At 40.2% G+C, this 23,671-nt stretch overlaps 1 protein-coding gene across 4 annotated transcripts in view; it reads right to left on the bottom strand.

Moving 5' to 3' along the window:
• CDH7 (cadherin 7) overlaps positions 1 to 23,671 on the bottom strand; it is a 120,635-nt gene that overhangs the window by 6,463 nt on the left and 90,501 nt on the right. For all 4 annotated transcript variants that reach the window (XM_081875077.1, XM_081875078.1, XM_081875080.1 and 1 more), the window contains exons 7-11: positions 18,082 to 18,335; positions 12,181 to 12,317; positions 10,339 to 10,460; positions 9,141 to 9,258; positions 5,863 to 6,114 (exon numbers count right to left, since the gene is read on the bottom strand). In XM_081875077.1, coding sequence (XP_081731203.1) covers positions 5,863 to 6,114; positions 9,141 to 9,258; positions 10,339 to 10,460; positions 12,181 to 12,317; positions 18,082 to 18,335 — 883 coding nt within the window. The remainder of the gene's footprint in view (positions 1 to 5,862; positions 6,115 to 9,140; positions 9,259 to 10,338; positions 10,461 to 12,180; positions 12,318 to 18,081; positions 18,336 to 23,671) is intronic.

Genomic DNA, 23,671 nt, shown 5'->3' with positions numbered 1-23,671 from the left:
CCTGATCTCGTTTTTTGACAGAATTACAAGCCTGGTAGATGAAGGGAATGCAGTGGATGTAGCCTACCTTGATTTCAGCAAGGCATTTGACAAGGTGCCCCATGATATTCTTGTAAAGAAGCTGGTAAAATGCGGTCTTGACTATGCTACCACTCAGTGGATTTGTAACTGGCTGACTGACCGAACCCAAAGGGTGCTCATCAATGGTTCCTCTTCATCCTGGAGAAGAGTGACTAGTGGGGTGCCACAGGGTTCTGTCTTGGGCCCGGTCTTATTCAACATCTTTATCAACGACTTGGATGATGGACTCAAGGGCATCCTGATCAAATTTGCAGATGACACCAAACTGGGAGGGGTGGCTAACACCCCAGAGGACAGGATCACACTTCAAAACGACCTTGACAGATTAGAGAACTGGGCCAAAACAAACAAGATGAATTTTAACAGGGAGAAATGTAAAGTATTGCACTTGGGCAAAAAAAATGAGAGGCACAAATACAAGATGCGTGACACCTGGCTTGAGAGCAGTACATGTGAAAAGGATCTAGGAGTCTTGGTTGACCACAAACTTGACATGAGCCAACAGTGTGACGCGGCAGCTAAAAAAGCCAATGCAATTCTGGGCTGCATCAATAGGAGTATAGCATCTAGATCAAGGAAAGTAATAGTGCCACTGTATTTTGCTCTGGTCAGACCTCGCCTGGAGTACTGTGTCCAGTTCTGGGCACCACAGTTCAAGAAGGACACTGACAAACTGGAACGTCTCCAGAGGAAGGCAACCAAAATGGTCAAAGGCCTGGAAACAATGCCTTATGAGGAACGGCTAAGGGAGCTGGGCATGTTTAGCCTGGAGAAGAGGAGGTAAAGGGGTGATATGATAGCCATGTTCAAATATATAAAAGGATGTCACATAGAGGGGGGAGAAAGGTTGTTTTCTGCTGCTCCAGAGAAGCGGATACGGAGCAATGGATCCAAACTACAAGAAAGAAGATTCCACCTAAACATTAGGAAGAACTTCCTGACAGTAAGAGCTGTTTGACAGTGGAATTTGCTGCCAAGGAGTGTGGTGGAGTCTCCTTCTTTGGAGGTCTTTAAGCAGAGGCTTGACAACCATATGTCAGGAGTGCTCTGATGGTGTTTCCTGCTTGGGCGGGGGTTGGACTCGATGGCCCTTGTGGTCTCTTCCAACTCTATGATTCTATGATTCTATGCTCATTATTTGCATGCAACTTGGGAGGCCTCTTCACTGACCACATCCAGGTAGTTAAGCCTCTTCATTCTGCACAGCTTTGAATGGTTTGAATTCTCATTTGTCTATGGATTATTTTAATGCTTTCTTGGCTTCCCCTCCAAATGCTATTTTAACATTGTCAATTGTCTTGGGGCCTTTGGGAGGCTGAAAGGCAGTATATACAGTGGTGCCCCGCAAGACGAATGCCTCGCAAGACGGAAAACCCGCTAGACGAAAGGGTTTTCCGTTTTGGAGGTGCTTCGCAAAACGAATTTCCTATGGGCTTGCTTCGCAAGACGAAAATGTCTTGCGAGTTCCTGCGGTTTTTTCCCCCTCCCCCCCTTTTTGTAAGCCGCTAAGCCGCTTATCTGCTTATCCACTAAGCCGATAAGCCGCTAAAAGCTGCTAATAGCGCTAATAGCGCTAATCCGCTAAGCCGTCAATGGGCTTGCTTCGCAAGACGAAAAAACCGCTAGATGAAGAGACTCGCGGAACGGATTAATTTCGTCTTGCGAGGCACCACTGTAAACGATTTTATGTGGGGGAAAATGTTATGGGGAAATGAAAATGGCTATTAGGACACTTTCTTGTGGGCCATAAAGGGGACTTCCCCTGTGCACACCAGTGCTCCTATGTGCCACTGATACATCAGATGAGGAAAAAGGTTTTGGCTTATCAATAACATTCCCGTGCCTAACTGAAGCACAGGAAAAACCTTTTGAGTTTGAGAAACAGTTGTACATGTCTGAGGGGGCACAAAATGATCGTTACGATTATGTTAAACAGTTATTATAAAAGCAATTACTATTGTGTGTCTGTGATGTTAACTGGGGGGAAATTACACCGCAATTGCCATATAATTCTCAGAGGCATTGAAGATTTTCCTCACTTATTTCTTTAAGGAATTATGTACAGTATAAAAATAATGACACCCAGCAAGATGATTTTCTTTTGCTTTTTATAAGCTACAATCATGTATTTTTTCGATCTTTACCCCCCCCCCATTTTTTAAAAAAACAGCATCACAGCTGACAAGAGTTAGAATACAATATGCTTCATATGTACAGATTGCCTTAAAGGCTTCCAATAACAACAGGGCTATTTGGATCTGAGAGGTAGTGCCTGTCTAAATGAAAAAAATGAAGTAAGAGACTCGGGAAGGAGAATGATGGACAGTACCAATTCAGTCTGTGTAATTTTTTTAATTAAAAAAAATCATTTTCCCATATAAAAAGCTCCCCAAATGCAGTAGCATGGTCCCATTAGGGACAGGAATACACTAAACCACTCCTGTGCATGTTTGCTACTTGCAGGGATATTTTTTTAACATGGGGAAAAAATCACAGTGTGAAACTCTATCCTTAGCCTGTAAAGGTGCAGGCTGGAATTTTACCACTTCAGTCTCTCACCTCATACTGCGTAATGCGGACAGCAGCTCCCTTTTATTTATTGTTTTACAAATAAGGAATAGAGGTTGAACAGTATTTAACAAGCAAAGGTTGCCCATTATGAGTTATGCGGTATACATCCAGATTTTTAAAAGAGTAATGGAGAGGTGCATTGTGAAATACTTCCTCTCTGTTGAAAGGGAAGAATCAGGCAATTTTGGCCTGTGACATATTTTTAGCTTTCCTCTTTCTTTTCTATTAGCTTTCCTCTTTTTACCAAAAATGGGGGGGGGGGGAGAGATGAAACAAGTAAACAAATCATACTCAGAACAGATCCATTTAAATCAATAAAGCCCATTATTTCAGTATGTCAGACCTGAATTAGACTTAGTTGGATATTATCCTTAGTAAATTTCTGGGATTAGGATGATTGTTTAAAATATTGAGTCCCTGACAGTAAGGTCATGTATCCATAGCAGTGACCAGAGGAGGAATGACCGCTGGGAGGAGCGCAGAGACAAGAAACTCCATGGTGTATCAGTACAGGGGGGAAAGGGTTAAGAACCTACTGCCAGTCTGGTCAACCCACAGCTATAATTTACTTAAACAGATACTGCAATTGATACTTCTGTGATTGTTAAATTAAGTTTGACTCATACTTCCTAGTAAACATAAATGGGATTGGACTCCAAGATCTCTTTCTGAACACCGCTCTAAATCAGGCAACAGATAGGTAGAGAATAATTCAGAAATATTTGTGGCATAAAGTTTGTTCTTCATCTAACAATTTGTATTCTGCTGAGTTGATTTAAAACTCCCAGTAATTCTGAGCAAAGTTCAGTTTGGCTTGAAATGCTCTTTTCTGTGACACTTGGCATATGGAGAGCATTGCATGTAAACTATGGAAGCTGTTTTTGCAGTTTTAACAGTCTGAAAGGTTGTCTGGAGAGCTTAGTCTTCACGTATGTCATTTCTTGTCATGGGCAATGTCACTTCCTGAATAAAACACTGTCGTCTTTGAATCTCATACTTTTGCTGGAAAACTCTACCTGTCTGTTCCTAAGACACCTGAACCACAGGAGGCCTAGGTTGGAAACCAGAATCCATAGATGAAGAATGTGTCAATTCTGACAAGCACAGCCAAATGCAAAATGATGGATGGATCGGTATTTTGCACTAGCAGTTACTGCACTTGGTTCCCTACCAGGTTCAAATTCTGTCACATAGACATTTCTCAATAGATGGTAAAGTTTTAAGAAACATAAATGAACAGAAATCCAATTAAATATCAAGGCATGTCAAAATTACAATATTCGCTACTGTATTCTTTTTAAGTTTTACCTACTCACCTGAAATATTATGCTGTTTGAAAAAACAATGTTACATGAAAGAAACACGTGTATGTCAAAATTTTTACTATGTAACATTGTTTTTTCAAACAGCATAATATTTCAGGTGAGTAGGTAAAACTTAAAAAGAATACAGTAGCGAATATTGTAATTTTGACATGCCTTGATATTTAATTGGATTTCTGTTCATTTATGTTTCTTAAAACTTTACCATCTATTGAGAAATGTCTATGTGACAGAATTTGAACCTAGTAGGGAACCAAGTGCAGTATATTGTATCTGTTTCATATGCTCTATGGTATTTTCATACTCATTAATATTTTGGGGCAAATGGAAATACATGTTGATGCTTCAGTTATATACTCAATAATCTAACATTTGCCAGCTATATTTATTAAGGGGTTTTGGACACATACACAAGTGGTAATAAGTTTATGTTCAGCTGTATTCCTATACAGTCATACCTCGGGTTACGGATGCTTCTGGTTGTGCGATCTCGGGTTGCGCATTGCGCCGAACCCGGAAGTACCAGAATGGGTTACTTCCAGGTTTCGGGGCTTGTGCATGCGCAGAAGCGCCGAATCACGACCCGTGCGTGCACAGATGCAGTGCTGCGGGTTGCAAACGTGCTTCCCGCATGGATCACATTCGCAACCCAAGTGTCCACTGTACTCACTTATCTGGGGTAAGCTACATTTAACTCAATAAATCTTACTTTTGAGCAGACATGTGAAGGCTTGGGCATTATAAGCCTATGACTACTAGACTATGTCCATTATTGTTCATTAATCCAGTTTTCTGCCTGCATTTCCCATGTGTAAGTTGTGCCTGATTAAAGAGACCTCACTGCTCCCAGCACTGTTTGCTACACTCCTTATCATAGCTTGACTTGAGCTATGTATATCTGAACTTTAAAAGTTAAAATAAATGCACCTACTTGACAGAGGATATAAATCATCTCCTTTACAAAAACAGGAACAATTCTAGTAGCTCACTTATAAAGTGGCCTGATTTGCACATCCCACTGAACCATACTTAAACTATGGTTTAATATGAATGAAAAGCATGCTGGTAATTGTTGGTGCTTTGCTCTTCCACTGCTGCCAGGAAACAAGCCATGATCTGGCGTGTTGAGTTGTCCAAAACCAGGGTTTCTCTCCACACAAACCACAAGAAGCCAAAAATTGCTTAGTGTTTGTGGTTTGTTTTCCCAAAACAATGTCATGATGTCATGATGGCTATATATCTGAATATCAGTTGCTGGAAACTGCAGGAGGTGAAAGTCCTCTTGCACTCGGGTTCTGCCTGCAAGTTTCCCACAGGGATAGTCATACCTTGCTTGTTGAACGCCTTGGTACTCAGACTTTTTGACTCCCGAATGCTGCAAACCCAGAAGTGAGTGTTCCAGTTTGTGAACGTTTTTCAGAAGCCAAACGTCCAATGCGACTTCCACATCTTCCGATTGAGTGCAGAAAGCTCCTACGGCCAATCGGAAGCCATGCCTTGGTTGTCGAACAGACTCCTGGAACAGATTAAGTTCGCCAACCAAGGTACTGCTGTATCTGGTTGAACAGTGAGAACAGGGTGCGGGACTAGATGGGAATTGGCCTGATCCACTGCCTCCCACTGTAGAACCTTTTCCTTTTCTAACTCTTGATTGTTACTTCTTGTATTTAGTGAGTTTATTTGCATTTTGGCTTCTGTATTCTATTTCATGACCTATTGTACACAACCTCGAGATGGCCACATTACAGGCAGTATACAAATATCATAATAAATAAACACATTTTATTTGATCCCCACCCAAGCAATTGCAAACACATATAAGTAAAGGAATTGCATTTGTTCTGAAGGAAAACTGTCCCTCTCCAGGGAACAAACCCCAAAGACATACCTAGCAATGTCAGAACACAAGCCAGTATCGCTATGAGTGCCCCGGTGCTAAGTCCTGCTGGCAAGATGTAGGCCTCTGCATTGCATGTTTGGGCAATGCCATCTGCGTCACAGTCACACACCCGGATAGTGAGTGTATTGGTGCTGCTCAGTGAAGGAGAGCCACTGTCCACAATAAATACTGGCAAATAGTAAACTGATTGCTCCTGCCTCCGGAATCCATTTCTTCTGGTTAGAATAGATGCCGTGTTATCTGGACCGAGGCAAAGACAAAGAGTGAAACTGACAGGATTTCTTCAAGAAATATTCTGTGCCTTTTTAAAATACATATCAATTTATTATGCCATTTGTTTTACCCTTACCAATAGCAACAAGCTTGCAGTCTTTACAACCTGAGACTGCAAAGAACAAGCCCTGGGAAGGGCTGAAGGTTAGCCCACCTTGGGTCCTTCATAGTTATCCCTTCATAGGTATCCCTTGTTTAATGCAGTACCATGTCTCCTTGCCTAATTCCCTAGTCAAGCTGCGGCAAGTCTTCCACGTTGCCTGATGACAGGCCTTGTAAATGCAAGGTGCAATCTTAATAGAGGGGATCAAGAAAAGACAACAGAAAGGTTAAAAGTTCATGTTCTCATGTCTACCATCATTGGCTTATCCTGGTCTAGGATCCATGTGCATGTGGAGAACAGCAGGGAGACATGTTCTGATTCACTAAGCCCATAAAGGAAAATTTATCATGAGTGCTTCATTTCATATGTTAAATTTCACTCAATTTTTTCCAATTATTTATTTTTTTGAAAAAGAGGACTACATCACTTGGCCTTCCATGAGTATCTCTAGCCACTCTATCTTTGTAGAGGGTTTTGATGTGTGTGTTGTGTGTGTGTGTGTGTGTGTGTGTGTGTGTGTGTAGGAAGGGATGTGTTCATCAAACCCTGAGAAAAGGATTTTTCGTTCAGTTAAGAATTTGAATAAAGCCACTGCTAATCTAAACAAAAATGTGCAAATTCTCAGAAAACGATATCAAGATTCTAATGTCAAGGAATGAAAAGGTCTCTTAAAGGTGCTTTAAATTAATTGTTTCTCTAAAAAGTACAGCACTTCATGGTTTAAAATGGATGGAAATCTAATGTGCATGAATGGTACAAAGTAAATTGTACAAGGAAGAATATGTATACAACTGTGTACCCATGAGCACAAAATAAATATTGTATACACAGAGAGAGAGAGAGAGATGATCTGCACTGGCACTTAAGTGTGTGTGCAAACAACAGCTCACTTGTGCTTGCAAGTAATGGCTAAGTTCTAATGAACTTTGTTTGGTCCCGTGTTTCTTATCTGTTGGTACTTAAAGAAAAACACACACACACCCTTAGCGCATAACTTTGTGAAGCAAATCTTTCTATTTTCTCTAACCAATTAGGGAAAAATAAGGCTCTTAAGAAGACAGAATGGTCTATAAGATGGTCTACCTCAATCTTGTCTACACTGACCTGGAAAGACTAAATTGATTGATGTGAAGTATGTGCTCTAATACTGAGTTATAGCCCTTTCTGTAGGCTTCTTGCTATTATCCATAATTATATCATCAGCGTCATACATGAGGACACTAACATAGCTGAGTGTACAACACATCAGCTGGAGAAGATGAGAACAGTATTTTTCTTTGGTGGCTCATGGTTTAAAACATTGGATTGTTTCTTAAAATGGGGCTGTTTGTTATAATAATTCAGATGGCTTTGTTAAAAAAACATAGCCTTGGAACTAAGGAAGTCCAGACTGAAACTTAGGGGGCAAATCTATGTAGTCAAGAGAACATCCTCAATGAATGCATCTCTGTTAACATCTTTCAAGGAGTAAAGTGAGCAAAAATGCATTATAAATGACACATTCTGAAGATATTTCATGTATATTTGCCTTTTGCTATGTATATTAAAAGGATGTGCATTTGAGACCTAATAAAATTAGCAGCTCTTGAAATTCCTCTCAGAGGTACCATGTGAATCAACACAAATTGCTGTCACAACTGATTTCCAATTGTTTTTCAGATGTTCACGGATGAACAGATACAACAAATAATTTACTTTTTGCTAATGGATCACACCTAAGATCTTTGAATAAATGAATAACAAAGATTTCAGTGTATATACTAAAAATATACAAAAAGGTGACAACTGACTTTAAAAATCTCCTGCCAGTTCTAATATTTCAGAACCAATATATGCTTTTCTCTCTGGAGGAGGTGCAAGCTTAAACATCACTTGTGAATACGGTGAGAAATCATAATTGGCATATTTGCATTTTTTAATACAAACTGTAAAACCTGAAACAGAGGGGAGCATTTCCCAAAAATAAAACTAGTCATCAACAAACAGCAACAAAACAATGAAAAGCCTCCTAACTTCTACATGCTTATTTTGGAATGCAGAAGATTCTAGAACTTGTGAATGGGAACTTGCAAATTGCAGTGGCATTGATTGAACCATTATACGTGACACAGATTTCCTCCTTTGAAATGTCCGCTACCAGTCCTCACACCAGTTAAGGTTACCCTTCAGAAAAGGGTAATGGCTTTCTGTTGTGGAGGGTCTGCTGCATTTATTTTTCATGTTTGAGATGGGGAGCTGAAGGACTTCATCTAGAATTCTTTCCAACATCCACCTTTAAGGGCAAATGAAATATACAATAAATAAATAAAGCAAGAATAGCTCTTTCCAACTTTGCAAGGATCTCTACCCTTTAGCAAAATGTTGTTCCACGTAGGAGAGCTAAATCATACTAACAGCCTAGAAACATGGAACCTTTAGCTTGTGTTTCCAATAAGTATTTTTAGCAGCAATAGACATGGATGAAAAAGTTGTTTTCTCAAAGAGGTGGCCAATTTGCCATGTTTAAGGGCTCATTTCTATATTTCCTGAGTTACATTAATCAAACATGAGATCCAGGAAATTTTTCAGCTGCTGCCCTGAGGTATAATCTAATTTAGATAAAGACCTATAAAAACAAAAAGTGAAAAAGAGTCTGTTTAAGAATGGATCTGAAGCCCATCTGTTTGGCTCATGGCTTAAAATGATTTAAGCAGCAGCTTCTTTCTCCTGACAGATAATCTATGGATAAAAATTACTTTGGGGTCTGATTGCTCTTAATTAATGTTCTTCCTGACAGTGAAGTTACTCCAGATGACAGTCGGTATTGCCTGTCTGAAGAAATAAGAGTGTTGGTGTGTCAACGCTCACAATGCCCTTGGGTTGACATTGACAATCACAGCCAGTACCTTACCTTTATTATCTTGTAATGTAAAGTTGTGGTTATTTGCAGCCTCCCCTGCCAAACTGAAGGAAAATTGATGACCACTAGGTGGATCATCTTTGTCAATGGCACTGATTCTTTGAATTGCCTAGAGAGAAAAGTGATTTGCGTTCAGGTTAGATTTTAGTTTGCATTAAATACAAGGCAATATTTTAGTCTGCATTCAATAAAAGGCAACTTCTCAGAGCTCTAAGAAGGGAGAGGAAATTTTATATAGTGGTGTGACCCACAGTCCGTTTTTGTTACATTCAGGTACTCATCAAAATTCAGGCACTCATTAGAATTTGGTTTAGAGTTTCTGTTTCGATAGCACCCCTGTTAATTTTGTGTGTGTGATTACAAGGGATGCTGAAAGAGTTAAATTGGGGAAAATGCTGCATGGGGGCACAGGAAGCCATTGTCATTTAAATGGTGTCCGTGCAGATAAAAACCTGGGGAGATATCCAACTAAACAGTTCCGCTAGAACAAGGAGTTTTAGTTGCACAATAAAACCTCCCCATCTTCCCTATACACTTCCTGAATGCCATGTAAATCTGAATCCAGAAGGTTGTGAGAACTGCCAGAACATATTTAGGAGTTGCATAAGGAAAGGGCAGGGAAGTTCATTGCTTATCTAAAAAACCTTGTGTTGGTGGAACAGTTTAATTGGGTAACGCCTCTGCTGATAATATTTTTAAAAAAATTCAAGCTGAATTGAGAACGTTGGTAGGATGTGACACAGCAGCAATTCTTAAAGAATTAATATGTTCCAGGAATTCAAGGAATTATGAGAGATTCATTATTCAACAGTTGAGGACACATGAGAAAGAAGGCCATTTATGGAATCTGAGCATAAAAGCATCTAGCTGGTACTCAGTGTAGTTTTACTCTAAAAAAAGGTCTATTTTAGTGAAATTAACTGGAAGAATGGAAATTTGCTATTTTCATGGATTAGGAAGTGTAGAGGATGATCAAAATCATATGCAGTGTAGATTTCCCTGTGCAGTTTTCTCACAGGCTCGTGGATGATGGTTTCATATCTAGTTAATGTTTATTTTAGCTTCAAATCAACATGTCATTTTTACTGCAATAAACTGATTATATTTTATCTTAAAAGAGGCATCAATGCAAATCAAATTACTGCTGTGCAGCAAATATCATCAAGCTGTTAGGAATATAAATCCACACCTGGCCAGGTTCTGCATTTTCACAGACAGTAGTTTCATAATCCATTGCAAACTCAGGAGCATTGTCGTTGATGTCAAGAATAGTGATGGCCACATATCCCCTCCCAATTTGTGAAGGGTTTTCTGTTTCAAAGGACAAGAACCAGTTGTTATTATTCATAATGAACCAATTCTGAAACTATGAAATATGTTCCATATTTCTGGAACCACAAAATTAAGTTGTCAGTGGGATTTTTGTCACTAAGAGTGAACCAAAACTGAAAAGAAGAAAAGGGCTGCCATGCTTGATCAGGCCAATGGTTCTTCAAGTACATTGTCCTATTTCTCCTAATGGCCTACATTGAACGTATGAGAAAAAGGTACAGGGAAGGGAATAAAGAAGGGTAATTTCTCCAGCTCCTTCCATTTCCTTTCTTTTGCCAGCAGTTAAGAGAATTGTAATTATTTTCCCTGTATAACCATGGATGCATCTATGACAAATGATGGGTCTTAATCTAGCAGTATTAATGAACCCTTGTTATACAAATGTAAGTAAACTGTAATTCTACAGTTGCAAGTTGTTATACTGTATAGTTGGTATACAACATTGTGCCATTCAGATGTTGTTGGATTATAGCTGGGGAAAACTTTATTGGCCAAAGGGCTGGATGGTTATCTCTCCAATCCTGTTGGCCAAATCTGACAGACATGCAAGCCAGCCCACTTGTAAATCATGTGGCATAACTATGATGCCAGGTGATAGTATGCTTTGAAGCCCTGGTTGTCAGGACTTCAGAGGGTACTGTAGGCTGTTTGAAAGCCCTTTTGCAAGCAGCCTGTTCATCAAACCCATGAAAAGTGGAGCTTAAAAATGCATTGTGGAACTGTTTGCAAAAGGGTTTTCAAACAGACTTATGCTGTGCTTTGGCTCCATGCACCTGTTCCTAGCAGGGGAATAGACACTTACAGCTAAACTCAGTAGGAATTAACCATCACTCATGAACTGATGAGCAGGGGTTACTTTCTGCTGTGTGTGCCCTAAGTCTCCTGCTAGAAACAGGTGTAAGCAGCCAATGCAGGATTGAACCCTGACCCACCCATCCCCCATCAGAGTGACATCAGCAGATTGTAAGGTGGAAGTGGTTTTTGAGAAGTAACCTCATGGGCCAAATTTGTTCCTCAGTTTAGGCCATATGTTAAATATTTCCCACCCCTGGTCCATGTTGATGGGAGTTGCATTCCAAACTTCTGGTGGGCACCTTGTTGACTACTTCTACATATACTGTCAATTCTAACACCATGGGTAAAATTCAAAGCCACATGCTTCCATTCATTCTATTTGCATGTACACTTCAGGTTGCCAGAGGGAACAATCCCTCTCTCTCTCCCCCCCCCCATTTTGGGGGTTCATCAGACCCCTCAAGACAATTTGGAGGGGGGCAGTGGAAAGAGATAGGGCAAAACCCCATTTTGCATGCATAAATCCTTGAACAGGGCTTCTGCTGCTGGGTGAATCCTAGGTGAATCCTGCCCCATATATTTATTTAACTCTTTAATTTCTATCCTCTCTCTTTTAATCCAAGGAGATGCCCATGGAAGATTAAACAATAATATATAAATACATTAAGGGTGTTTCTGCCCTCTTTGAGACATTATAGTTCTAAGATCAGGATTCTATGATACATGATACTGCCTAAAAACCTTATAGAATTGTCATGAAATAGCATTAACTTTTAACTCATTACAGTTAACTGTTTATGGCTTAAAGCATCTCTTCCAACACTTAAGGTTCTTGGTGAACAACTTGATTCATTTCACCAACACTTTTAAAGGCTTAAAAAATGGCTTTGCAGTGGGAACTTACGACTCTCCATAGCCAAGACAGTGATGTTATGAATAGCGTTTGTTTCTCTATCCAACGGCTTCGCAGTGGTAATCACCCCACTGTTGGCATCAATATTAAAATATCTCTCCAGGTCTGTGTTTCGATCTATGGAGTACCTGGATGAAAGATGAAAGAAAACTTTTGATGTATGTATAATTGCAATGTGTGTGTGTGTTAAGTTTCATTTATTTCACATTAAGCTCAAAGAGCTTTTCATCAAAATTCTTTTCTCCTTTGTTGTCAGCTGTCTTACAGCTCTTACAGCACACAGAGAGTTTGTTACACAGAGCAATCTGATTCTGCAAAATTCACTGTGTCGAGGAAAGATGGCTCAGTTCCTGCATTTCATGATACCTTCCTAACTGAGGTCACAGGTATTTCCTTTCCATTTCTGCTCTTTTGCTCTTAGGTCGACCACTCATTTATTTTTGGAAGACTCTACTTCTGAACCCAACCTAATGTGGAATAGATTTGGAACTGTGCCACCTGGCTGTATCAATTCCCTGTGGTTCCCAGCAGAGCTTCCACTGCGAGACACTGAACTTTTTGTCACAGGCAGAAAAGCCCATGGGGTGAATAAGAAAACTGTAGAGTAGGTCAGGGATTACGTATTACTACATTTGCTCCTGGGGCCTTATTGTCATCATACAAACACAGACTCCTGTCACTGAGCAACCTTGGCTTAAGCTCGCCTTGCCTGATCCCCCAAGCTGTTTTCAAGGAGGAGAAAAGCTCAGACAGAAAATAAGCCATGAGAAAGGGAGAAAATGCCCATTGTTGACTGTTTAATTATCCTCTTGGAAATTGGCTATGTACTTTTAGATCCATTAGAAACACACCTTTGATATAACACAATATACCAGAAGGCCAGATTGTGTTTAACTGGAATGCTGATTGACAGTGAATATATGTCAGCCTGAAGTCACCTGCTTGCCATGAAATAAGTTTGTTTGTTTTTTTATAGCCCTGCTGATGATGCCCATTGGGACTGGTAGGGTAGAAGTGAGAGAACTGAACATTAGGAGGAGCCAGAGACAATGAGAGCCAGAGCTGGAGCAAGTGATTCTTGTTTTGCCCCCTATCGTCCTCCCGGCTGAATTCTAAAGGGGACAACACTGAGACATTAAGAGGAGAAAACTAACAGGCAGTTTTAAGTCAGAAGGTCGGCAGGTGAGGGTTGGCTGAGGGTAGATTGAGGTTGGTGGGGCAGTGACTCATCCATCCAAAAGGATCACCTTCCATTCAAAGGGAGTTCTCAATCACATTAATCTCTCTACATGATGCAGGAGGCGAAGAGAAGCAAATTAATGCACATAAAGGAAAGTGTAGCTGTGATGTGGATGTAAATCAGGGATAGGGAACCTGTGGCCCTCCACATTTATTGTACTACTAATCCATGACCATTCATTGATCATGCTAATTGAGGCTGACCAAAACTGAAGTCCAATAATATCTGGTGTGTGGCAGGTTTTCCTGCCCTGGTGTAAGTAGCACTCAAAACTATTTAACTAGGATTCTTCATAAGCAAATCAAAATAGAGTAGCATCCACATTTTACTTTAAGATACCTGCAGAAGGGTTCCCAGCAAAAAGACTCTGAAAAACACACATACGAGTACTTTAGTCAATTAATGTACAGTGGAGAAGAAGGGAGCTGAAAAGGCCACACAGCATTCCACAGCTTGATTGGAAAGAAATAAGCAGGTCAGAATTTTCACCTCTTTGGCCAATCAAGGTAAAGCAAAAGTTCAGATCTTCCATAGCAACTACTGACAGCACTAGGTACAATGCTGTGGGAGTGTGCTTAAGGATGCAAATACCACTGCTTGAAAAAAGGCAAGGACAAGCTGTTGCAAATTATGTTCTCTTCACATGAAATGCTTCCACTTTCCTTGGAAGTACTTTGACAACAATAAAAAACCCTCTCTTTGTGTGTGTGTGTGTGTGTGTGTGTGTGTGTGTGTCTTCGTTCACTTTTAACCAAAAGGATGGATAGCTCAAACAGTGATGATTTTGATTGTAAAGATGAGACAGTTTGCACATTTGTACTTCACAGTATTATTCCCAGATGGCAAGCCTTCATCCTGTTTCTTAGTGCAGTAATCCACTACAATGGTTTCCTGAATCAACAGCGCTTTCATAGAACAGAAAAGGTGGGATTTTCCACCACATTGCTCAAAAAGGCTTTGCAAATATACAACAGGGGTCACCCACCATTTTGAGCCAGTGGGAACATTTAGAATTTTGTGAAAGTGACACGAGTGACACAAATTATTTGCAGGGTTGTTAACCAATCAAAATATTTTTGTTGATTTCACTGAGTGAGCAATTACATTTTATACTATAACTGCATATTACAAAAATAACAATATCATTGCATTTTAGTTACTGAAGGCAATGGCCTGCATCCTAATGTATCTTCCATGAATGGAACATAATTCACAATCACAGAATGGAGTTTTCTGCCACCCCTTCTCTCTGCAGCTCCTGGAAAAAAATTTGGGGGGTTTGGAGGACCTTTGCAGATGAAATTTGAAAATCTGACCCCTTGTGTGACTCTAACTAAATTGGTCCAGTTTAATGAACCCAAAGAGCATGAATTATTTTTATTGCCTACCCTTTAGGAATGTTTCTGCACTGATGACATGCTCATTTGGCTTTCATTTTAGTAACTCCCTGCTTTTGTTTTCCCCTCATGCTTGAACTGCTGTATTTGGTCTGCAATGCACAGCTCTTGAACAGCTTCATGGTTGGCATCCTTCCCCCCGAGACATCGCCTGTCACCTTTGCAATGTAGCCACTCTTGGCAGGCCTGGGCAGATGGAATTTAATCTCTGGACAGCTCCCAAGCTTCCTAGCTATTAACCCTGACACTGTTCAGCATAGCTAGTCAAAAGCCGGTTCCGAGAACATTAGTTTGCATGACATATTTCCTTGAGAAAAATTCAGCTGATTAAAGCCTTCTAATAACATTGGGTGGTATTCAAGCAGCATGAGTGTAGGCAGCTTGCACAACATTTTTCTCTCTTCCCTTCCTTTCCCACTCAACCCCTGCTCCAATGATTTGGGGATACCTATAAAACAAACTGTATCCAAGCTAAATTTTGCTTTTTGGATCACACTTTTGAGTGGTTCTGTTCACTAGATGCTACCACCAGCAGAAGAGTTTCCTGTTCCTCCCATTTTCCCCTCTAGCCCCCTGAACAGCATCAAAACAGCTCTGGAGGCTGGGAGACAAGGAAGTCTAGTTGCACCAGTGGAAAAATGCACATGGAGCACTGGATACAACCCTGGGTGTTTCCTTAAACTGAAGTAGATTACTATAATTCCTGTGCTAAGACTGAGAGAGGGATAGTAATGTTCCCAAGACTGTTCAATGAGTCTTTGACTATACAGGTGTTTGAAATCACTTTTCCTAGACAGGCTCAATCTGCTTTTTAAGTGATGGAGCCAGTCACTTTAAAAGCTGTAGTTCAATTTTCTCAAGCAGACAACAAAATGAGGAAGACTGCAATAAAAACCTTTATGGCAGAGTAATTTAGGGAACCTGTATAGAAGTACGGCCTTATATACTAAAATAATGAATAAGTGTAAGATGTCTAAAACAAATAGTGACAACAATATATTTTATCAGATGTACTGCCCCATTTTCTCTTTCTTTCAAGCTGCCAAGCTTGGGAGAAATTCTAATCAGGACTAAACAAAGGCAGGCAGGCATATAAAAAGGCTATAAAAAGGCCTTGCACTTCATATCATTTTGAGTTTGGTAGCTGTGAATCCTCTGGAACTTTCATCCTTTCCCCCAGTCCCAGATGACAAAAGGACACACTTCATGTGTTAAAAGGTGATCTCTTCTTATTTCATCATATATTTTTCAAGGGGAGCCCCGGCACCTAAACAGGATTTCATTCTAGCTTCAATAACACACTGCATGGTTAGCACTGCTGCCCTATAAACAGACAGAGCTCAGGCCTATCAGTTGTATTTGCTCTTTTACACAAGTATTTGATAAACATTCTATGAAAATTCACAGTACTTTTGAATCACATTAACTTATTTTGAAGAGCTCCCTTTTTGACCAAAGTAGAGTGAGATATACATATATATGAAAAACAGCAGTGTGTGTATGTGTGTGTGTGAGAGAGAGAGAGAGAGAGAAAGAGAGAGAGAGAGAGAGAAATATTTGTAGGCTGAAATACATTTTCAGCACTTACATTGCAAGGAAATAGCTACAAAAATACAATTTTATAAATGAATGCACCTCCAGTAAAGAGAGGCTTGGGAACAGATTTCTGCAAAATGCACATCCGATATGCATCCAGCATACACATTGCTTCCTTTCTGTAAATAACTTGTTCTGCATAGCGTTTGGCGTAATTAATTTAATTGGAACATAAGCTATGGATTGTGGATAATAATGGCTTCTTGTCTTCTACAAAATATTTTCCTTACATAATCCAGTTATGATTTCATGTGTAGTGCTGGGAGTGGGGAGTATATTTTAAGGCGATTTAAACACGGGGATACAACAAAATCACTGAAATGTAATTATATGGGCGCATACTGCAGGGTAGAAAGAATATTTATGTTTTAAAATATTTGTATTATGCTGTGCCCCAAAGGATTTAAATCTGTTTACAGCTACAACGTAGTAACAAATTGGTGATATGTTGATTTGGCTGCTCAAGGGTCCTTAGCAAAGTGAAACTCCACATGAGTAAAGACTTTCACAAGCAATGCACGGCCTATGCATACATAATGGGAGTGCACAGACTATTCCACATCAAAGTGAACTTAAAAGTTCCTTTTCCCAAGCTTTGTCTTGAACCCAGAAAATACCAAGACAAGTCAATCCAAATGACAACAAAATATACTCAGCAGTATCTAACTAAGCTGTACTTAAGAATATACTCATTGAAATTAATGGGCATGTCTAACTTAGGTCTATTAGTTCCAGTGGGTTTACTCTGGGGAGGGAAGTGGTAGTACTTCTGCTGGGGACATGACATGCTCCTTCTGGAGTAGTCTGTCCACTTTTGGAGAGTTGCACTCAACTCTTGCCTGTGGCTCAGGGAAGGGGTCAATATGTGACAGCAGCTACACCAGAAGACTGTAGCTGATGGATCTTAAACCTTCAGTGAGTTAGAGACTTCCCCTACATGCAAAAACAGGCTTTGGTGGATTGAGAAGACGAGACCAATACTGGGCCCAATGTTCAAGAAGGCAGTTACTGCATGTGCTGTAGAGGGAAGTGAGGGGCAGATGCGACTCATCAACCTGAGAAGGTGGCCCATCTAGGAGAAGGAAAACTCTGATCCTAAACTTCCACTATATTCATTAATGAGAAAGGCTTCAGGAGTAAACCCCAAGGGAAACTCCATATCCGCTGCACTGCGTGGCATCTTTAGGAAAAGAGGGGCTAAAGAGTAAACCCAGTGCAAATCCAGAGTAGAGTCCCCAAGGCAGTTGAATGGCATCTTGTACTCCTCTTTCTGGCGACTACTGCAGCCAAGCTGGTGCAAAATGTATTGCTCTGCTTTTCTTTGGACCACATCAGTGAGACCAAGAGGGAGAAAATATTGTCATCTGGGTAGCCCAAGACTTGCACCCTGAAGAGGTCATTTCAGTGCTGTTAATGAAGCAAAAACAGTGTGAGTTACTGGTCTCTGCAGCCCCAGCAGGCACTGTGATTCTCCAGTGGTTTGGCTCCACCCCGGGAGGCATACTTCATTGTCTCTTGAGAACGCTGGAAGCCAACAACAACTCTGAGAAGAACTTAGTTTGATACAACCCAAGGTGTTTTTTCTATCTGGGAATACAGTAAATTTTTTTTATATAGATATAAGCAGCAGCAAAAGTAGGAAATGAAATGCAAAATTACCTCACAGGACTGTTAGATGCATCTGGGTCATGAGCTGCAACAGTTCCAATGATGGTGCCTACTTTAGCTGCTTCAGACACTACCATAGTGTACAAACGTGAGGTAAATATAGGCGGTTCATCTACATCCTCCACAATGATCTTCACTGTTGTCATATCACTGAAGGGCCCAAGGCTTAAAAAACGAGGATCAACTTGCTTATTTGCCGCTTCTATTCTCAAGGTGTAGCTGGCCTTGGCTTCATAATCCAGCTCCTACAGAGAAAAAGTGATTTAGAAGTTTAAGCAGCAGAGTCAACTTCTAAATTATAATCAGCCAGCACTTTGACTTGCAAATATGAGTGAATAATATGTAGGCTTACCATTCCTAAGTACAAAATGCTACTTGTGCCACAATGCCAGTATTTCTCACAGTCTGAGCTAATTCACATAACAGATCCCCCCTCCCAGCAACAGAGATTTTAAAAGTCAACCCACACTGAGGTCCAAATGGAATAAGGGTCTGTGAAAGAGCATCTACCACACCAATAAGAACACTAAATAATCCAGCTAATTGGGGAGCTAAATGTAGTCTAGCTAAATGGGGAGCCAAGCAGGAATACCTAGTCTACCAAACTTTAGGCAGAATACGGTGACTTCAAGAGAGGATTACATCAAAGAACTCTAAGTAGGGCTCCCCTTGTGTTTGGTCCAAAAGCTAGTTAGGTAAAAAAAAAGAGGTAAAGGTAAAGGACCCCTGGACAGTTAAGTCCAGTCAAAGACAACTATGGGGTTGCAGTGCTCATCTGGCTTTGAGACTGAGGGAGCCGGCATTTGTCCATAGACAGCTTTCCAGGTCATGTGGCCAGCATGACTAAACTGCTTCTGGTGCAACGGGACACTGTGATGGAAACCAGAGCGCACAGAAATGCCGTTTACCTTCCCACCACAGTGGTACCTATTTATCTGCTTGCATTGCCATGCTTTAGAACCACTAGGTTGGCAGGAGCTGGGACAGAGCAATGGGAGCTCACCCTGTTGCGGGGATTCAAACTGCCAACCTTCTGATCGGCAAGCCCGAGAGGCTCAGTGGTTTAGACCACAGCACCACCCACGTCCCAGAATGCGGCAGCATGATTGTTGACAGGAACAAGACCCTGTCAGCATAGAGCAGCCTTGCTTAGAAATCTACACTGCCTGCCAATTTGTTACTGGGCCTAATTCAAGATGTTATTATTAGCAAGTAAAGCACGCAGTAGCTGGGGATCAGATTGTGAAGGATTGCCTCACCCCCATACATGCCAGTTCAACCACTTAGAAGCGCCACAATTTGTTGATTTCACACACGCAAGAAACTGAACCTTAAGTGTGGCAGCACTTACACTTTGGATCTCCTTGTCTACTGATATATGGCAGGTTATTGTTTTTGGTGACTGCTACATAATTTTTTTTTTCCTTACTGCAATCCTACCTAGGCACATAATTTTAGTATGTGATTTTAGTAAGTAGCAGTGTTTTGAAATTACTGCCTTTTCCATTTTAATATGTTTGTGTAACTAGTTTTTAATGTTTATTTTTATTTGTGTTTTTAATGAATACTTTGAACTGTCCATTGTAAAGCATTAGAGGACTTTTGTTCTAGTAAGCAGTGTATACATTTTGTTAACTAAATGAATAGAATGCAGTTCCACGGAGCTTCTACCAGGACATGGTTGCATAATGCAAGAACACTGCATAATGTTGTTTGCATTGGTAAGTAAACTGTCTCTTTGCATTGCTAATTTCTAAATTTAATGTACATAAAAAATATTATGTTTTTATTATTATAAGGTAACAGCATATGTTCAGGAGAAGAAATGAAGAAAAGAAACCAGAATTTGCTTAGTAATTGATTGGTTTATTTGATATTTTTACACATTAACTTTCAAAATGTAGGTAATTAGAAAACAAGATAATTATTTAATGAGAGTAAATAATGGAACTCAAGCTAACAATAATAAATCATAATAATATTTTTGAGTGTGTGAAGCTGTTTTCAAATCATATAAATCAGCCAAATGGTAAGCAGTTGAACTGCTGCTAATGTCACAATCAAACATGTAAATTAGATTGATTAAGAAGAATGGTAGGACAAATTGCAGTTAATGTTGCTATCACAACACTTCACAACGTGGGAGGTAGCAGATCAAATAAGTGCCTACAAATTACACAAGAGGTCAGGTAAGGGCAAAAAAATGGATTCAAACTGTTTGGTAAGCGACAGCAGGACTTGGGGAGCCACTTTTGGTACCTTAGTATGTATGAAACCAGCATAAATGGTGAGGGGAACCCTATCCGAAAAACCTGCAAAACTTCATAAGGATAGGTCCAGAGATTAGCGAGTTATGATAAATGAAAGCAGAGGCTTTGTTTTTGTTTGCTTCTCAATTGACAGCAGCTGATCAGAGCCTTCCACATCTCTCCCAAAAGCACAATGAATGAAAATAAAATGAAACTCCCGTTGAGGTCATTCTGTGGCTCGAAACTAGAGCTATCACTCACAACGGCACTTCTCCCATCTCCCAACAATCATACATAATGTTATCGTTATGTGATGCCCTGGGCTCTTTTCAGAGCAAGGGCAGGATATAAATTGAATTTAAAAAATAAACAAACCACCAAAGTAATATTGGGTGTTGGAGGTTTTCACAAACTGTCTGTGTCTTTGTGTCTCTTTGACTAAGACCCCAAGTTTTGGAAGGGGTCTGATTCAGTGTGGGGAGCTATGGAGAACAAGCCGTGGGTCTTTCCAAAGTGCTTTGGTTCGGGGTTTAGGATTCATACCAACTGCACTGCCCAGGAAGTTGCAGATATACACGCATACTTCAACCAACATATTATTATCACATTTGCTATTTTATTTAGCAATGCTGTGAATATGGTGCATTATGAATTTTCCCATTGGAATTGCTAAGTAACAGAACTGTAAGCCAACCTGGGATCATATGATGAATGTTTGGGTTAAGAATATAATAAAGAAGTAAATAATTACATTTCAACAAGTCTCAATCACTGCTGTTTTTGCAAGATTGTACCAACTGCAAAAACAAGAGTGAGAATTGCTGAAATGTATAGATACATCATGCATACAGTCTCGTAAAACTGCTTCATGGAAAATTATTACAACAAAAGCAGCCAGTTGGAAAAAGTGAATGGAGTATGAACTATTGCCAGTTTTTCAAGACATTAAGTACTTGATGTGAAAAAAACAAAAGAAATCTATTTAAAGCAGCCCTCTTGTAAGTTTCCTAATAAAAATACAGCAGACAGAAAGAGTTTGATGACCATAGCATAATGCTCACTTGACATAAAGACATACAACAATTGCTAACTAACTCTGTTCTCTCCTGAATCAGAAATAGACATGCCTAATTGTTTTTACTGGGGTAAGAGGTACTCTTACTATGTTCAGACAGCATGTGGCACCATCATTTAGCATGAGAATGAGAGCTTCAAGTGTGGAGTGTCCATAGAATAATGCCAGAAAATATCAGAATGGAGAAATGTGTTCCGTGGATTTGTTAATGTTTTAATGTCTTGCATCGGAAGTGTGAACTCATAGAGGAAAGCAGATAATGTGACAAGAACACCAGTACTCTAGTGTTTTATAAATTGTAATAGTTTATTGTTGTAACAGATAATAATAAAGCAGGGGAGGAAAAATAAATTATATACTGTTTAAGAGCATGGCCAGGCAGTGTCACATTTGAGCATGGATTGATCGTGCTATAGGCCTACACTGGGTGTTTCTGACTGTTCAAGAGCCATGTGCCAGCCGCCCAGTCTCTCTGCTGCCATCAAGCAAACGCTTGCTGGTAAGTGCCTAGGGACCTCTGTCCCACAGTTGTTAATCAGTAATGGCTGCCATATACCACATTCAGCCCATCGCACAGAATTAGATCCTGCTCAGCCTGAACTAACAGACATCTTAGTTGGCTAGAGCATGGTGCTGATAATACCATGGTTGCAGGTATGATCCCTGTAAGGGACAACGACATATTCCTGCATCTTCAAACTCTGTGATTCTATGTAGCAATAATTAAATGGCTCCATCTGTCTGACAGGACTCTTGCTCTCAAATACTGGATCAGATAAAAAAAAGTAATTTTATTGATTTTCTCATGCATGAAACTATGAAAATTTCCAGTGACATAGTGGAAAGCAAAGTAGCCCTTACAATGCAGAAAGTTTTAGAGAATCTTTAATTTCTAAAGATGCTCCATCAAAAGGGTTGTTTTTGTTTTTTGTTTGTTTTGCTTCACTTTGACGCTAATGTTTATTTTATAACAACCATCATTTAGCTGGCATTCACTTTAACCCTTCCTGACCATGACTGAAATATGGGGATTGTTATAATAGCAAACAAACATCTCACAAATCACTAGAACAGTGCTGAAGGTTAAAAAGACAAAACATACTTTGGTTCTTCCTTCAGCACAGTGAATGGAGCTTGACAGCTTCATTAATATCTGTGCATTAGTGTTATCTGATTAGATCCTATGCCTCATCCATTCAACTTTTTTGGAAAAAAAGTGAGCATTTTGTCTTATCTGAAGGAAATTACAAGGCAAGCCCTCTCTGTTGAAGAAGAACAAGAGAAGGAAGGGAGGGAGGGAGGGAGGGAGGGAGGGAGGGAGGGAGGGAGGGAGGAAGGAAGGAAGGAAGGAAGGACTCGATATGCAGTTATTCTCCAAAGGAAGCAGTCTGAGATTCTCCTTTTAAACAAAACTAGATGACAACTATCAAATGATATAATTTACAGTAATCTACCATTCAACGCGGGTGGCATTGTGGGTTAAACCACAGAGGCTAGGACTTGCTGATCAGAAGGTCGGCGGTTCGAATCCCCGCGGCGGGGTGAGCTCCCATTGCTTGGTCCCTGCTCCTGCCCACCTCGCAGTTCAAAAGTACGTCAAAGTGCAAGTAGATAAATAGGTACCGCTCCAGCGGGAAGGTAAACAGTGTTTCCATGTGCTACTCTGGTTTGCCAGAAGCGGCTTAGTCATGCTGGCCACATGACTCGGAAGCTGTACGCCGGCTCCCTCGGCCAATAAAGCGAGATGAGCACCGCAACCCCAGAGTCGGTCACGACTGGACCTAATGGTCAGGGGTCCCTTTACCATTACCATTCAAAAGCCCTGTTGCTGGAGAATCATTTCTCCCCTTCTGGTTAATCTTAACACTAATCAGGCTTGTGCATCTGTCAAATGAACAAGAGTCCCAGGAACCTTGTTCCATCAGGCAATTTCACTGGGGATTATAAAACAAGCAATGCAATAAGAACAAAGAGACTAAAATCAGAAAATTACAACAATATTGAAATGCACTTACGCACGTGCACACGCATACACAGAGAGAGAGAGAAAGGAATGAAGGAAGAAGACTGCAATACTGTCTTCAAATAACAAAAGTTATGAAAACAAAACTGTTTTCTGTGGCACATACTCAGATTAAGAATCAACTAGATTTCCCTAAAGGGACCATCTATTCCTACCTTCCCCATTGAACAGACTAAGGAAGGGGAAAGTAACTCCCTCATTTACAGAATCATTCATTGTTCATGGAAAAAGTAA

Source organism: Podarcis erhardii (assembly GCF_964252035.2).
Source record: "Podarcis erhardii genome assembly, chromosome: 8".
Classification (NCBI taxonomy): Eukaryota; Metazoa; Chordata; class Lepidosauria; order Squamata; family Lacertidae; genus Podarcis; species Podarcis erhardii.
This window is presented reverse-complemented; position numbering and strand designations above follow the sequence as displayed.